Source organism: Andrographis paniculata, unplaced genomic scaffold (assembly GCF_009805555.1).
Source record: "Andrographis paniculata isolate CXL003 unplaced genomic scaffold, ASM980555v1 Contig46END, whole genome shotgun sequence".
Lineage (NCBI taxonomy): Eukaryota > Viridiplantae > Streptophyta > Magnoliopsida > Lamiales > Acanthaceae > Andrographis > Andrographis paniculata.
This window is the reverse complement of record NW_026137580.1, coordinates 648,580-666,480: the sequence shown is the minus strand read 5'-3', so window position 1 is coordinate 666,480 and position 17,901 is coordinate 648,580. Positions and strand designations below refer to the sequence as shown.

General features: G+C 30.9%; 3 protein-coding genes across 3 annotated transcripts; 2 read left to right on the top strand and 1 right to left on the bottom strand.

Annotated features, from left to right (window-relative positions):
* The first annotated feature begins 1,669 nt into the window (after window positions 1-1,669).
* Window positions 1,670-6,565, top strand: LOC127252330 (uncharacterized). Its single transcript, XM_051276469.1, has 8 exons — window positions 1,670-1,919; window positions 2,001-2,060; window positions 2,457-2,624; window positions 3,126-3,192; window positions 5,193-5,416; window positions 5,553-5,586; window positions 5,917-6,041; window positions 6,201-6,565. Exons 1-8 carry the CDS (start codon window positions 1,722-1,724, stop codon window positions 6,345-6,347), a joined length of 1,023 nt encoding a protein of 340 aa, XP_051132426.1. The 5' UTR covers window positions 1,670-1,721; the 3' UTR covers window positions 6,348-6,565.
* An 87-nt stretch (window positions 6,566-6,652) lies between these two features.
* LOC127252331 (heavy metal-associated isoprenylated plant protein 39-like) lies at window positions 6,653-8,442 on the bottom strand. Its single transcript, XM_051276470.1, has 4 exons — window positions 8,409-8,442; window positions 8,220-8,283; window positions 7,451-7,532; window positions 6,653-7,225 (listed from the first exon to the last, which is right to left on the bottom strand). Exons 2-4 carry the CDS (start codon window positions 8,223-8,225, stop codon window positions 6,810-6,812), a joined length of 504 nt encoding a protein of 167 aa, XP_051132427.1. The 5' UTR covers window positions 8,226-8,283; window positions 8,409-8,442; the 3' UTR covers window positions 6,653-6,809.
* Window positions 8,443-15,154: 6,712 nt separating this feature from the next.
* LOC127252328 (uncharacterized) lies at window positions 15,155-17,491 on the top strand. The gene is made up of 7 exons (XM_051276467.1): window positions 15,155-15,313; window positions 16,208-16,322; window positions 16,403-16,465; window positions 16,543-16,590; window positions 16,663-16,716; window positions 17,078-17,132; window positions 17,309-17,491. Exons 2-7 carry the CDS (start codon window positions 16,239-16,241, stop codon window positions 17,347-17,349), a joined length of 345 nt encoding a protein of 114 aa, XP_051132424.1. The 5' UTR covers window positions 15,155-15,313; window positions 16,208-16,238; the 3' UTR covers window positions 17,350-17,491.
* Window positions 17,492-17,901: the final 410 nt, after the last annotated feature.

The window sequence follows — 17,901 nt, the reverse complement described above, 5'->3', positions numbered from 1 at the left end:
ACTTATATTTTTGTAATAATAATATAATAAATTTGTTTGATGTTATAGATTATTATTTTTTACATAATAAGTTTAGTAAGAAGTAAAATGAAATATTGAATTAAAATAAACAAAAATAAATTATAAAACATACTTATACATTGAATTGATAATATAATATATGTTTGTTTCTTGTTTTAGTTTCATATATATATATATATATATTTATTTTAAGTATAAAAAAACATGTTGATGATATATATATATATATATATATGAAAAGAAATAAAACTCAATTCATCCGACAATAATATATACATTTTACTATTTTCAATATATGTTATTTTAGTATATTTACCCTATATATTATATATATATATATTATATTTTTTAGATTTATATACAATTATTATTCAGGGTCAATTAAATAATTTATTTTTAATTATATTCTTTATTTTTGCAGACTTAAAAAAATATACATTTTTATTTTATTTTTATATAATTTTATAAATTTACAAATAACATTCAATATATATACATATTATTTTTACATATTTAACAACAATAATCTATATTAATATTTTAAATATTATGATTATAATTTTAAAATATATAATAAAATATCTTTAAATATTTATAACAAATTGATTTTGTATATATTATTAAATAAATGGAGTAATTAATAATTCGAATTATTAGTATTATATATATTTAGTCAATAAGTATACTATTCTAAATTTAATTATTAAATCATTTATATGAAATTTATCCTAATCTTATAATAATTAATTAAATATAATTGTTAAAATAAAAATATAAATATATAAACGAATATTTAATTTACTATAACCATTTTTACAATATAAATATAAATATTTTAAAAAATAAATTTTATTACAAATATAATTAAAAAATAAAATATACTATAGATATAATTAAAAATAAAATTTACAAATTGATCTAAATAAACTAGCTCACAGTTAAAATAAAATAAACACAACAAAAATAGCACCTTCTAAAATTTTATTGCAAATTTGTAAAAAGAATTATACCTTTTATTGTGAGTGGGAGAGTATAAAATCTGCTGAGAATGGGAGTAATTGCAAAAATAAAATCTTATCCATTTTATCACTTTTGTTTCTAATGTAATTTATTTATTTATTTTAAAAATAATTATACACTTTAATATTTTAAATTTTATAATTTTTTGTTATTGTTCTAATCCTCTCTCCATCTCTGCTACAAGTTTCATTTATTTATTGTAGATCTATAAAAATTTATAAGAGATATAATTAGTAAATAATTAAATTTATATTAGTAGAATAATTATCGTATAATAAAAATAATTTTAACAAAAATTAAAAAAACAAATTAATTTAATTAAAATTAAATAAAATTATTAATTAGAAAGTTTTAAATAATATTAAAGTGTATAATTATTTTTTAAAAATAATATAAACATAAATAGAAAAGTTTGACATGATAAATGAAAAAGGGAGAGTATTATTTTGGAGATGGTAAAAATTCTTATACATATATTTTCAATAAAAGAAAATGTTGGACCGGTTGAAATCGAGTCAGGGAAATATAGGAACCGAAATCCAACCGAGTAAAAATCGGGTTCGCTTTCTGTTCGATACCGCCGGTTCGAAACCGGTTGGGCAAGTCTAATCCACGCCCTTACCTTTCGTCCCGTTTATGGTTTCTTGCAAAGTGAAATTGAAGTTCACGTCCGTACTATAATGGAGAAGAAGGGTACAGTTACTCCGATATCCTCTGTGTTCCCGGCGGAGGAAGCACAGAAAGCTTCGAGGCGAGTGCAGGATACAATTAAGGAGCGCCGCCAGCAACTCGACCAACTCAAGGGTTTTATTCACGACAATGTTAGCCTCATAAACCTCGTCCAGAAACTCCCCGAGGAAATCCACCACAATATTATGGTCACAATCTTATTCTCTTTGCCTTTTACTGCCTATACATATATATATATTGTGTGCTTGAATATCTTTGTGATTTAATAGGTTCCTTTTGGGAAAGCTGCATTTTTCCCTGGCCGGTTGATTCACACCAATGAGTTCATGGTAATTCTTTCACCATGGCATTTAGCATTTTGTTTCTATCTCCTTCTTCTAACTGTTATTGTTGTTAGGAAAGAAATTTGGGGTGTTTGCTTGTGATATGAGTGTGATATTACGTGATTTTCATAATGGAAAATTGGTGCTGTATGTGATGATCTCCTAAGATTTTGATGATGATATTAATTAGAGTTGAAAGATTTATTTTATTGTAGAAACTATACGCAGCCAAGGTGAATTGGAAAGCAGAAAAATAACTCTATTTGTAATTCATTTATCAATGATCTATTTTCTTCACGCCACATCAGTGAACATCTGATGGTGATATGTATGCGGGTATAGTTAGCATTTTAGTAAAATCTATGATTATTGTTTATCTTAGAAATTCAAGTGTAACTGCAGGTCCTTTTGGGAGAAGGCTATTACGCTGAAAGAACATCGAAACAAACAATTGAGATTTTGAAAAGAAGAGGAAAGACTTTGGAGAATCAGGTCGAATCCCTCAAAGCCGTCATACAGGATATGAAGGCCGAGGCTTCATTCTTTCACGATACAGCTCATGAGTCCGCTGTAAGCCTTTTTTTGGCTGGTTGATCTAGCTCTCTACTAATTTTAGATTTCTTTAATTTACATAGGTTGAATGATATATGCTATTTTCTAAATCGACAGTAATAGAGACCATACCATGACATGAGCAAATTTGTGAAAATCTGATTAGTCATCGTGGCAAGTTAATTGATATTGCAATTTCTGTGAAGTAAATATCCTTTGATATGATTTTATATTTCTTTAAATAAGCTTTGGGGGGATTCTCTGGCTAGGGATGCATTAGCGCCAATTAAACTGCATCGAAAGCTTATTGCTAACATGTTTTGTCAGTCAAATGCGTCTTTGAAAGCGGGAATTTTCAATTTACCTTGCAATGTTTCTAATTATGGTCCTTCAGAACTATACATGGATTTTACAGTATGTAGAGTCATTTTAATGTATAGTCATGCCGGATTTATTATTTATGAATTCTGGTCATATATCTTGTTCAGCTATGATAGATGCTTATATTTTTTATGACAGGATGGTCTTGTAGAGATCAGGGAAGATTATGTTGAAGAAGATAACTCCATATTATCAGCTACATCAGGTTCGTTTTTTTGTTAATTTTATTTAGTGGCATTTACTTATCCAAAACACGATTTGGCTTGGTGATTATAGTTTTGAAATTGCTAAAAAGAATAAGTAAAGACTTCTCTAAAGTGTAGGAATCAATTTAAGTTTATCAACAGAAGCATGTCCTATTTTCTGGTTCCAAGTTTTACAGCTAGCTGGGAAACAATGGAGTCAAAAATCACTTAGTTGTGTGGCCATTTTGGAATTCTCAAGGTAGTAAAATTTCACCAACTTTATTAACCAATCCTATCTTTGTCTGAGTTGAGTGGACCTGAATGACACGAGTATTTCGACCCAAAGAAAATGTGAATACAATGAATTTTAAGTGCATTTACTCATATATAAAAGAGTAAGTTTGAATAAGGGGAACAAAAAGAACATTTTTGTAAAGCCATCTGTGAACTTGATCTCTAGGAAACATTAATGAATAAAATTTCATTTCCTCCACAACTTTATGCTCCTTAGGTTGCTCCACCAAATCGACGAAGATATTCTGGTGAGAAGCATTGGATCTCCGCGTTTGAAACCTATTGAAATTTTTATAATTTGGTGGAATTGGAATTTCAATCTTTCTGTAACTGTTATCTTTTGCATGATCCTTTTCCACAGTGTGAACACATCATATTTGATATTCCTTTCATCACAGCCATTGTAGATGCTTCAGATGCTATTGGATTAAGAATCCGCAATTTCCTTTTTAGTTTCTTGCCTACTACTATATTATAGACTTGATCAAAGGTAGGGAATGGTTCATAAGTATTATGTCATTATGTGTTCTTATTCCTTGATGGGTTTCATTGATCCTATTCAAGTATCTAAAAGCATTATCCTTCTCTTCTCTGCCTTCATAGTTCGTACTGATTTAAACCGGTCTTGTGTACAAAAACCACCTACAATGTAGCAAGGGTACGAAACTCCTAAGTTCTTCCCAAACAGTGTTCAAATCTGTGACATACAGAATTAGTACCTTGATTAATTGTGCACAATTGCTGCTATAGATATAAGATTCTAATGTCACTAGGCTGTAAAAATCTTTTAGCTAATTTCTCCCAAATCTGAAATGCTTGTACTATGTAGAATACAGTGGACGCACTTGAAGGTGAAATTGAACGAAGTCGCCAAGCAATAACAAGGCTATTATATTTATTGGAAGTCGCAAATTCTTGTTTGTTTTCTCTGTTTCTTGATGGGTCCATTGAGAAAACCTTGCTTATTATAGATAGAAATAACTAATAAACCGCGCGTTCTCCTAGATGCATGATTCTTTGAACTCAGCTCAGGTGAAAGCTGAGCTGTGATCTTCAGAATTATGAATGAAGCATGGTGAAAGAAGATCTTCACTTGAAGGAGTTGAGATATGGAGCAGAGTCGAAGCTGCTGCCAAGGTGATTTAATCAATTAGAAAGGAAGATAAAAATCGATTTTCCTTCACTAATACCATGCCAATAAGTGAGAAATTGCGAAATATAGACAATGAGGAATTAGAGCTACTTATTCAAGAAGACAGAGGCCTAGTTTATATTATTGTATAAGTTATAGTTATATGCTAAATTATAACTTTGATATTAATTTATGTACTAGAGTAAACATTCCTGAAGATAAAAGTATTTTGCTCGGTACGTATCAAAACTAGTAATGAGTAACTACTATTACAAACTATTCCAACTATTATAGCTAACATTACCTTTCTCTAACCAACTCCACTTGCCTTTTAAAATTTCTACATAACTGATGCTAACAGCCTTTCACTTCCTTTCATAAGTCCATTCATAAATAACTGAACAAATGCAAATCCGAAAGTCGGTTTTAGAGATTTACGCTTTGTCACATGTTCATACACTGTTTAGTGTTTTTTTCTGCACGGTGGTTTCCAAGTGTACTTTTATTTTCTGTAGTATCTTATCTCGACGATGTAATTTTCATTGTTTAACCCAGTTGAGATGAATCATGTCTTGTCTTTTCAAAAAATTGCAGGTTATAAAACATCTGATTTGATTGCTCCTCGCAAGATGGATGATGCAAAAACTACAGTTGAAGATGAAGAGTATAATCGCATACTTTCACGAATGGCTGAACTTGAAAAGGAAGAAGAGGAAGCTGAAAAGGCGGAGCAATCTGATGAGGATGAGCAGATAACTATTGAGCCACAAAAGAGCATCCATAAAGTTTTTACGGATCAAACAGTTGGATTTTCACCGGTATTGTTGCTTTGGGTTTTTCTTTAATTCTTTACGAGAAGCTTCAGTTATCTACACTTAAACTGTGATCATCAACTTTCTTTTTTGTGTCAAATTCACCATCGTAATTAATGTTTTTGTCGTCTTCGTAAATCAGGTTAAAGCTTCTGAGGCGCCGACAATATCTAAAGGTAAGTTCTTAAATAAAGCATTTTTTTGCTACATGGACAGCTACAACCCCACGTATCCGTAGTTTAACCATGAGTGTAATAAATTAAACTTGCATTAAATTTCCTGTGCATTTCCGCGTGTCTACAATTCTTGGTTTGTTCATTTTTTCGATCAACATTTGGGAAATATCCCATCCATTTGTCAGTAGAAGAGTTTAGGAAAATAAATCCGTACGATCACAGCTGAGAGTTTTTTGACACGTGACTTGTTTATCGTTAGTTTTAATGAAGTCTTAATTGCCGCATTTGGAAAGTTTGAACTTAAGCAACCATTTCATTCTATCCATTTAGATGTCTCTTCATCACATGGGATTCTTCAAATACCCGGTGCAAGTATGAAAAACAAAGCTTCGGAGCTACCTGCAGAAAAGGAGAAGAAAGCTCAAGCTCAAGCTCCTCTCACAACAAGCAATACTGTATACCTTTCATTCGATATCTTGTGTTTCTACAATTACCTTTTTCACTTATTGCCTATTACGCATTTAGTGAACTAATTTGAGTATTTAGAAACTATTCGAAGATTACATACAGTTTTTGTGACAATCACTTCCAATACAAGTATTCTTCCTTTACAGGCTTTTACGGGAGTAATTGTGGAGCGTATGGATAATAATATTGACATGGAAATGGCGAAGAAGCAAACTATTGCCAATGTCCGAACCTCCTCAAGACCTCCATCGAGATTTAAGGTGCAGAGAGAGAGGGAGAGGGAGAAACAGTAACAGAAGGTACAGTCTTTAGCTTGCGCGATCCTATCTTTTAGATTCGAACATTAGTTTCTTTGTTGTGGGAACAATAGCTCTTACATATATATATATACTTACCGTCTTGAAATCCATTTACGGTCGTATGCGCAAAATTGCACATTTTTGTTCATGTTACTGCACACAATACATGCGATGATTACACAATTCGCACACCCGAGTCGTCATAATTTTGCTTCGCCTCGAATATATATTGTGTAGATTGTTATATAATCAGAAGCAAAGTTTTGTTAGCCTCGAATCATATACTAAACTGTTTCATTCGACAGGTAATCGCATCATAAATAGCAAATATTTCAAATATCGAGCCCTCGAGCGCAGCCGGAGGGCGTAAAAAGTTCATAGTAACAAATGTATGACTGCACCGATACTTAAAAAAAAAACAAAACAAACAGTTTGCATACTCAGAAATCGAAATCTTCAGCAAATAACACAAGCATTGGGGTTTTCCTCCATGCTGTGGCTGACGGAGAAAGACGTGCTCATCGAGCGGTAATACTGTGTGTTTGGCGACAGCGGCGCCGCCATTGCCACCGCCGGCACTGGTGGTGGTGCCGCCTCTGCGGCCTCCTTTGCCGCCCCGGCCTCCTTTCCCTCAGCCTCTTTCTTTTTTTTGCCCTTTCCTTTCTTCGGGGCAGCAGCTTCTTCTTTCTTCTCTTCACCATTTTCCTTCTCCTTCGGGGGGGCCGGGAGCTTCGCCTCCTTTGCCGGACCGACTAAAATGATAATCGGTCGCAGATTCTTTTTGCGCAATTTGCAGACCATGGCAATAGCGTCTACTGATCCAAATGCAGTCAGTGTTTTTGCTTTTGAATCAAAAGCGATTTGGTTGATTCCTACAATAGAACATAACAAAATAAATCGATTTAAAATTGATAAATCGTTAGACGAATCTTGTGATTTTGTGTGCATGTGTTGTGTGTGTTTTGTTTTTTTATAAAATATATACTTTATTCGTCTCAATTAATTTTAATTTTTATTGTAAATTTACAAAGAAAATAGCATTGAACGGATAATAGATTTTATTTTTTTAAAAATAAAAAAAATAGGACTAAATTAACCTGGAAGACCCGATGCTGTCTTCAAAGCCTTTCGTTGCAGAGCTCTGTCTTCTCCCAAGTCCAACTTCAACACAACAATTTTCTACGACGAAATAAATAAATAATTATTATGCACATATTGTGGATTTTTATTTATAATAATAAAAATATTTATTTATTTATATTTATTTATTTATTTATACTTACCCAAACACGCCTGTCACGTTTACATGTAATGATTACATTTTGTATGTATTAGATAAAAAAGCTAACGGTTGCTTACTATACATACATACATACATACATGGCACATAATCCACACCTAGTAATTATCTAATCCTAATTTTATTATTTACTTACTATTTTGAATAATTTGAAATCAATCTTATTTCCTTCTTTGAACACACAAATATTTCAAATCAATATTCATAATTTAATATTAATCATCAATATTCAACATGCCATAAAAAATCATTCCATTATTATTTATTTAATCTGAAACACTATTTAATCTTATTTATTAGCATCATCATCATCTATACACTTCTGATTAACAAATAAAATCCAATCCAATCTATTGAACCCAAAAAAAATAATAAATAAATCATAAATCATCCCACGAAGAAATAAAACTATGTTCACTTGAAGTTTGGTTTCGCTTTTTTTTTTTTTTTTTTTACCGTATAAAAATACAATATTTTCTCTACGTCGCATAAAAATCATTATTAAAAAAAAAAAAAAAAAAAAAATTCAAAACCAAATATATATATTGAATAATAACAAATCTGACCTCCATATTTCCTTGTGCTGTATTTTTTAAAATATTAATATTCTTCTTGGCTTCCAAACTCTTCCTGAAAATGTAACAAAACAAATATGAGAACAATAGTAAAAATAAATAAATAAAAAAAGACCTGAGGAAGAAATAACATAAAAAAAAAAAAAAAAAAAAAAGAAGAAAAGATCTGCTGATGACCACCTTTGTGCTTCTCACTCTAAAAAGTATATATTGTAGAGAGAGAAAGAGAGAAGGATATAAAAATAGGTGAGTGTGTATATGTATATATATATATATATATAAGCGTAGAGTATATTTTCTTTTTATGGCTGTAATAATAATATTTAGAGGTGAATAAAATATAAAGGGTTTTTTTTATTAATTTTGGAGAACGAAATTTAAATTTTTGAAAATTCTTAAATATAGTCTGATGTTTCAAATCCCAACAGTCTTTGTTGGAAATACGATTGTAATTATAAGTCACATTTGTCTTAATTGGCTCTCGTGTGGGCCCCACCGCGATATTCATATTTCTTCTAACGATATCTGCGTCGTTGATTTGGTGGGCTCATCTTATTAATGGTTAGGATCGTTTCGGGAGTTCGACTCCCGGGTCTTGCTGTGTGTCTACAGATTGGTTAAGTCACTTACTCCAATTAAAATATTTTTAAATAAATTAAAAAAAATGGTAATACGAATATATCAGAATACAGATCAGCACATCCTTACTGTTTTTTTTGGTAATAAGAATAAATACGAAGGGATTTGTAAAGATAATTTTAATTTAAATTTTTTTTATAATTCATAAATTAAATTAACATTTCTGCAAAGTTGCAAGGAGCTATTATGTTCTTTCCAGATTATGCAAAAATTGGAAAATCATATTAGACATTATTGCAATCAATTTGATTTTTTATAATTCCTATATATATAGATACGTGATTAAATGTAGATAGGGTCTTTCTATTTACCAAATATTATATAGAGATTGTTTTATTGATTTTTATCAAGTCACAGAAACGTTTGGAAATCGAAATTGTACAATTAAAAATTTTGTCCAAACCTCTTTATGTCATAGAATCCAACATAGCTAAAAAAATCTACTAAAATCATCTGGTTGTTATTATTATTCCCTCCGTCCTATAACAAAGTATTCATTTTTCCATTTTAGTCCGTCCCATAACAAAGTGTTCATTTCTTTTTTTTTTTTTTTAATAACTATACTATCTACCTAACATTACAAATATCCTTACAACTTATAATATATTACACAAATGTCATTACTTTTATATCACACATACTAATAAGATTATTTTAGTCATTTTTACTTTATTCCTACTATATCCTAATATAATACTAATATTTTTAAAATTATATGCAAAAAACAAATAAATATTTACTTTCGGGACGGAGTGAATATTATTATTTACTTTTCTAACAATTTGTGATATGTAACTTTGATATACATATTGTAGATACATTATACATTTTTTATATATATACTTAAGTACATATGTAAAGAATACATTATACATTTTTTATATACTTAAGTACATATGTAAAGAATAGTATGTATTTGTACTTGATTATAAGATATATATATATATATATATAAATTAATAATGTATACACGATCTAAACTTTGATATACACCATTAATATCAATAGATATATGAGTACAATTTTTTGTACACGTTCTAATTTTGATATACATCATTAATATCATTAAATATACGAGTACAGTTTTTTTGTACATATCCCTAAATAACGGTCGAATATCAAAATTCTACTTTTAACGTCTTTATACACGTGTTATACATTTCATAAGATATTAGATCCGTTTATATTATTCTTAAATATCTATGAATTGATAAGTATGTTTGCATACACAACTTGAATTCGTCTATTAAACACGTGTATGATATTTAAATGCACTTGAATTAAACTTATAATGCATTGATCTAAATCTATTTATCGTTTATGTTACTCATAAATATATATGAAGAAAATCTTTTATATGCAAGTGTTCGGATGTGCAATACATGTATATTATTTGTGCTTATTTTTACGAAAGTTAGAAGTAGAGTGCTTCATTGAACATATATGTTCTTTACTTTCGATAACTTTGGGACAAAACAACATGCCCTCTTGAATATTTAGAAATTACCCATTAATGCTATTTTTAATTTTACTTATAACATAAATATAAATTTTAACTAATATCATTTCTTTGGTTGTTTATAATAAAATTAGTTTTTCAAAGCATATATTATAAAGATAAAAATTTACTTATGTAGAAAAGCGATTGGACTGAACTGATTTCTTGAAATTAACGTAATTTGCTAATTATTTTAAACTCATATTAATACTAGATCAATAAAAAAAAATTTTAAACTTAGAATTCATACAGAAGTGATTTTAACAAGTAAATATTTATTAGAAAATTATACATATTGGATTGACAATCCATTTAAATTTTGGGAAAGTAATTCATCTTAAAATATCAATCTAGAATGTTGTTGCTATATTATTTTGGAATTGTGACGGTTCCACAAATGATGTGTTTTTTCACTTTAAAAACAAAAATTGAAGACGAGTGATATACGCAGAGAAATAGAATGAAAACTTTTAAAGTTTGTTATTTTCAAATGTTCACCTGTTTGCTATTTGAACGATGAACATATCACAAAAAATTTATGCAAAATAAAAAATGCAAACAATACATCGGTGGTTATTACCCAATTTGGCCGTTAATTGGCCTTACATGAAGATACAAATTTAGGGATATTCCATTACGTTTTGAGAGAGAAGCAAAGTATAATAAATTGTTGGAAAATATTTTTGGCAAAATTTGAGATACGGCGACATCTGAGAATACAAAATCAGATAGATGCGAGATCAAATCCGAACCTCACGTGGCACACTATTTCTTTGAAGCGAATTTGACCCTCCACCGACCGTCTCCCAGGATAGAACGAATTATCAACGGAATAACATATTCCGCAAACCGAAATAGAAAATGTTTGGAAGAAAATTTGCAGAGAATTTTCTAAGAATTTAGAAAGAAAATTTTTTCCGTGTTCCGAAAAAAGGGAGGGAAATATAATATATATTATATGATTCAGATTATTTGTATTTAATTACATGTAGAGGAAAAACTGTCCACTTTTGCATGTTGCATTCAGTTGCAACAAATTATTTTATTTGATTATTTATTTATTTATTTTTCAAGTTAAAATAAATTAATCAAATAAAATATGAGACAAATAATTTATTCCGATGACTCGATAAAAGAAAGATGAATAAGTAGGATTTCCTTTGAATTTTTCTTTCAACAGTACATAGTCTTTTCTAATTGTACAATTGGCACGTTATCATTGAACGGTTCAATTTTTCTAGTAAGTAGGCTGCATATCGATATATAATTCATGTGTCTAGTTTGGTTCTCATTATTTGGTCCGTTTTGGTCATGGAACCCGTCCTAGTTCTGCGAGAGTTTTTAAAGAACTGAGTTTGAATAGTTCTCCTTTGAAGCGACCCCGCTTCTCTATCATATATGTGATTTTTAAAAGTTTCCAAGCGATACACCATTCACTTAATAATCATTAAAACAATTATTTGCTACCCTCTCTACTCTGTCACTGTTTGTAGACAAGAATAGATTGAGGCTATTAGTCCCCACAGTGACACACATAGTCTTATAGGCAGGTTGTCCAATTGAACCTAGTTCTTAGGATGTCCAACCTTTCAAGGTTGAGTTTTACTTTATAAGACTTATGTTTCAGCATGCTTAAGCTCCATTCCTCTAGTCAGTTTGTAAACTATATCACGGTTTAATTATTTGGTTAGCGGATCCGCTAGGTTATCTTTTGACGCAACATGGTCTATCGCAATAACCTTAGTTGTGTTCAGTTGTCTTATGGAATTCTATCGATGGCGAATCTGTCGACTATTTCTATTGTACATTGTACTTTCTGCTCTGCAGATAGAAGATTTACTATCGCAGTAAAGGGCTACGGCAGAGATAGGTTTGTCTTATTATGGAATGTCCTCAAGAGAGTGGTAAATCCATTTTGCCTCTTCTCCAACGTCTTCCATAGCTCCTTAGCCATTAATGCATGCCGGTAGACATCGTACAGGGAATCGCTTAAGTCATTCAGTACATAATTTTTTTTTTTCACATAAAATCTGAGCGTTTTCCGACTTTCAGAATTTGTATTTTTTGTTCTTCTGAGGTTCTTTTGGCACAGAACAGAATGAGATACGATGAGATAGAAACAAACATGTGCAACATTCGTCAGCCAATCTTTCAGATTCAGATAAAACAACATCTTATGCTGCTATGTTTTAAAATTCTGTCAGTTGAATTTTTCTGGCTTCTCGGTTGCCGCAGCAACAGACTGCTTGAAAGTTGTAGCAACATGCTACATTACATGTTTCACAACAGTAACAAACTATATACCCTCCAAGTCATTTGGTTGTTGTCTGTCTGGCAGCCGCAACGAACAAGAACAGGATGTTTCACACGGGTATTAACAGGATCCTGTTTTATTTCCTCCTAGCAACAGGATGGTTGGAGGTCGCTCCCTTCATCGCTGCCTTGAAGGCCTGTTCGTACGCTGCTTGTGTAGCCTTTTCAGCAACAGCCCTCTTGGTTGCCTTTTCAGCAGCAGCCCTTTTGGTTGCCTCACCGTTTGGGCGGGGTGGCTGAGGTTGTGGTGACAGAGAACATGAGTGTGAGACTCGCTAGAGTTAATCTCATCGTTCTCCTCCCCATCTGCGTCAATCGGAATATCATTATTCAGATTTTTGTCGCCTCCATCGCACACAACGTCGATCATTCCTTCGTCATTAGACAGGTTCTAGGGATCACGTGATAAGGGGGAGTTTTTTTTTTTTTTTTTCTTCGCTCTCTCAGATTTTAAGGAATTTGCTTCAAGATTGTTGAAAAATATTTTTGGCGAAATCTAAGATACGGCGACATCCGAAAATACAAAATCAGATAGAAGCAAGATCAAATTTAAGCCTCGCGTGACACGCAATTTCCTTGAAGCGAATTTGGCCCTCACCGATCTCCTTCCAGGATAGAACAAATTATCAACGGAATAACAAATTTTGCAAGCCGAATTAGACAACTTTTTGAAGAAAATTTGCAGAATTTTTTCTAAAAAATCAGAATGAAGAAATTTTTCATATTCCAAAAAAGGGATGAAAATATAATATATATCATGATTTAGATTATTTGTATTTAATAGGAAAAAACCGTTCATTTCTGCGCGTTGCATTCAGTTGGAACAAATATATTTTTTTTTTTGATTTTTTTAAAGTTAAAATAAATTAATCGAATAAAATATGAGACAAATAATTTATTTTATCTTTCACCTATTTAATTAAATACCCAACAAATAAAATCAGCAGCCACGTACAACTTAAATACATTGGTTTTCTTACCAATGCAATTTATCTTTCTCTGTAAGTACAAACGTGTAAAGTCTCGACTGTATTAATTGTCTTCTGATAAGAAATGTTGATGTAGAGAATCCATCATTTATTTTTTCAATACACTTTGGAAATCATTACTTTGAAATGTTCGACGACACAACAAACTCTTAGAAACCTCTTCACAGTATTTCACTTAGTTTCATGAATTTAGCAATTTTGAGTATGTTTTCTAAGAATATTTTATGAAATCTTTTTAGATCCATGTCTTTCAACATATGGACAACTCTTTTTGCATATCTCTTAAAAAAATAAATGAACAAACTCCTTCAAACTAGAAATAACACTCAAATTATTGCACTATTGAGATTTTGAGCTTTATACTTTTTATTTTGTACAAAGGTGAGAAGAACTTTTCAAACTTTCAACTTTCTCTATATTTAGTACACTAATGTTACACTGGTGTTTTGCATGTTTTTTCTCCTGCAACTTATGTAAGTTAAGCTGGGCCAATTTTTCTATTTTTTTTTTTTAATTTATTAAAATCTCTTAACAAATAAATAAGTGAATAGAAAATCTCTAATAATAGTAATATTTAGAACGACTAGGTTTTGTTTTGTTTTGTTTTTTTTTTTTTTTGTGTTTTTTTTAAATATATATTATATATTTAAAAAAATTAATGTATTAAATACTTTCATTATTTTATATTACTTAATTTTTTATTCTTTACGTGAAAAAATAGTTTTTCAAATTATTTCATAAAACAAATCCACTGTAATTTTTTTAGCACGAATCTCCTTAAGTTTTACTTCCTCCGTCTCAATTTAAAGTACATTTTTACCATTTTCGTATGTCTCATTTCAAAGTATATATTTTTCTTTTATTAGTAAAAGTAATTATACTCTAATACCAAAATAGTCTTAATTTTTATTTAAATTACAAACATATCATTATAATACCTTACTTTTTGCATAAAGTAAAAATACAAAAATGTCAAAATATCCCCATGGGATCACCAGTCCCAAAAATAAATTATATCCCTCTATCTTCACATACATAGTGTATATACATACACACACAGGATTCTCCTGTCAGCAAAATCTCTTACACACTTCTAAAAATCAATAAAATACTATTATTTTTTAATTTACTACAAAACCAAAAAGACCTCTTTCAAAAGGGACAAACAGAGTATTATTTAAACTTTGTATTCTTAAAAAAATATATATTTCTCAGTCCCACTCGAATGTATCCTTTTGGATTTTTTTTTGTTGTAGATTATAAATAATAGTATTTTTTTAGCTAGTAAAATTGTGTAAAAATTTTTACAAAAAGTATTTTGATATTAGTGTATAATTATTTTTAAAAAATATATTTTTTTTAAAAGAGACACCCGTATATTACTGGCGAATATAAATATGGACCAAGCCCAACCCAACCGAGCCGGTTTTTTCATGCCGACCTGGGCCGTATTTCAGAATCTACACAGTTGTAACTGAACGCGCGGTGACGATTGGGACTGGAGGATAAAATTGTAATTTCCTATCCTCCATCGTCACGCGATTTTGGCTCTGGATTTCTATGTAGTCTGCGCTGCACCAGGCTGTTCCTTTCGAATACACGCCGACGATCTGCAGATAGGGACTGCGATTGATTGATTTCTTCAGGTATTTTCTTCGCTTCTTTCCGGTTTAATTTCTTTAATTATATTTCTGGATATATATATTTCTACCAGCTTTATTGAAGTAGTTTGATTGCTTATTTTTCACAATCTTTCTAGTCTCTTTTCTCGACTATATGGTATGATTGCGTGTTTTTTGTTCGAACGCGAATATTCGGGAATCGGCGTTTGCTTGCGTATAATTTGTGGATCTTCTCTTATATCTATTCCTTGCAATGGATGGGAAATCGATGAAGGCGTTATTTATTTTTTATAATTCAGTTATAGTTTACTGGTTAATCTTCTTATTTTTGGTGATTGGTCTCCTGTAGCTGATTTATGATTGTTTGAGATACATTTTTGGCTCAAATGGGTAATAGCTGCATTCCTTCCATTCTGTTATTAAGATAGTATTGAAAGTACGCCACTTCTTCTGGAAATGTTCGTACATGGTGCTAGGATTACTAGTCTTTCTTGTTGATACTAACAGTCAGCTGAAGTATAAGGAATGCCATAGGTTAGTGAGAGTTTATTAACGGTCTCTATTCGTTTTTTGACTATTTAGGTAATATTCGAAAGAACTACAATTTTTTTTTTTTTTTTTTCCTAACAAAATGACTAGGGGTTATGTGTAAATGCATATATCAATATAACCAAGTTTGAAGGTTGCAGCTCTTCTTACTTGTTGGATCCTTTAGCTTGTGCATAAATGTCTGAGTGAGTAAATTTTGGGAGGCTATTGATAATAGAGATAAAATGTTTATGCTTTCCACCAGTAGTTCTCTTTTAGAACTAGTGGAATATATAAGGTTCAGTACATTTCATTTTTTCTGAACTACATTCAACGAGTAATGTGTTTTCAGCTGTTCATTGAAACCATACTTGTGATTGATGATTCCAGGTCTTCTTCGGAAGATAGTTGTGGCAAGAATATGTCAAGCACTGAGGAAATCAATAAACAAACAGAAGTTATTATGGAGGATGCCAACAAGACCTTGCCTTCTGCAGAGAAGCAAGTTGTGTTCATGCCATATTTTTATTTGCTCGTACATCGTGCTTTAATCAAATATAACATGTTAGTTATTTCTTGTTTCAGGAGGAAGTGATTAAAAAGAAATATGGAGGCATTATGCCCAAGAAACCACCATTGATTTCTAAGGTATCATAAAACACAGTTCAACCCCTTCATTGTGTCTACACATGAAATCTTTATAAGGGAACTTCATTTGATTTCAGGATCATGAGCGTGCTTATTTTGACTCGGCTGATTGGGCTTTGGGAAAGGTACTTTCTAGTATTCTCACCCTTTTTTGTATGCTTGAAACTCCTGATAGATTTTTCTAATTTTGTCCACAGCAAGGTGTAGCAAAGCCGAAGGGGCCACTTGAAGCTCTTCGACCAAAGTTACAGGTAATTTTACTTCTCATGATGCCTTGTTTATGCTTGTAGAGCTTCGGGTTCACATGTCTTTTCCTTAAAAGAAGGGGTTAACAATGTCAATATGTCTTGTTCGACTTTTTTTGTGCAAGATTTTCGCTAATAGATCTCACTTAAAAGTCGTATTGAATCTGAGTGTAGCTCTAGTTTTCACATTTACTAGTCAGAATTGAAGCAATCATTTGTAATGGTGCTGCGCATTCAACATCAATGATTTGAGAAGTGTGTTCTTTGATATTTCCAATTTTCACTGCTTAATGGTTTATACTCCTACGCTAATACCATCATGCTTGATGAATTTGTTTCTGACCTGATTCTGTGCTATTTGTTGCAGCCTACACAACAGCAAACACGGTATCGCAAATCTCCATATGCGCCAGGTGGGGAAGGTATGCCCGACTCAATAAAATCCTGGAGGGATATGCCAAGATCATCGTTATGTTTTATAGAATTGCATCAGCAGCTCTTTACTTTATTGAACTGAAACAACCCTGATATCGAACCCTTGGATTCTTAATTGCGACTGGACTGGGAATTGATAACACAATCTTGTTTTGGTGTGTAGCGGGAGCTGCCGAAGATGCTGCTGCATCTCCAAATGAGTGACTTATAGAGGCTGCAATCTGCATATTCGGATTGAAAGTATTATCCAAGTGTAAGAGTAGTATTCATCTATCTGAAATTAATTGTACTGCCTGCTGTAATGAATTTCCTGGATCTTGTTTCTGTTGTAGATTGATTGTCTTAATGTCTCTCCTATCATATATAGATATCGATGATATATAATGCAATAGGTTGTTCAACATTAAAGGGTAGGGGAATCAAGAATGTGTTTGCTTTCAATAGAACATGGTTTTTCCCAATAAAAAATTATTTTTCTCTAAAAAACCATCTATAAGAATAATAAAAATAAACATTTAGTAATAATTTTATAAATTTTAAAACTAACAACAAAAATCTAAAGAAACTCTTTACTTTAGTACATTAGGTGTGTTTTGTTGGTGTTTTAGGTTTTTATGTAATTTTGATATTAGGTATAAAAAATGTGGGTAATATAATGAATGATGTTATATATATTTTATGATGATTGTTCGATGGATCATTGCATATAATAGTAGTATTGGTATACACCATTAATTTTATTTTATATATGTACTG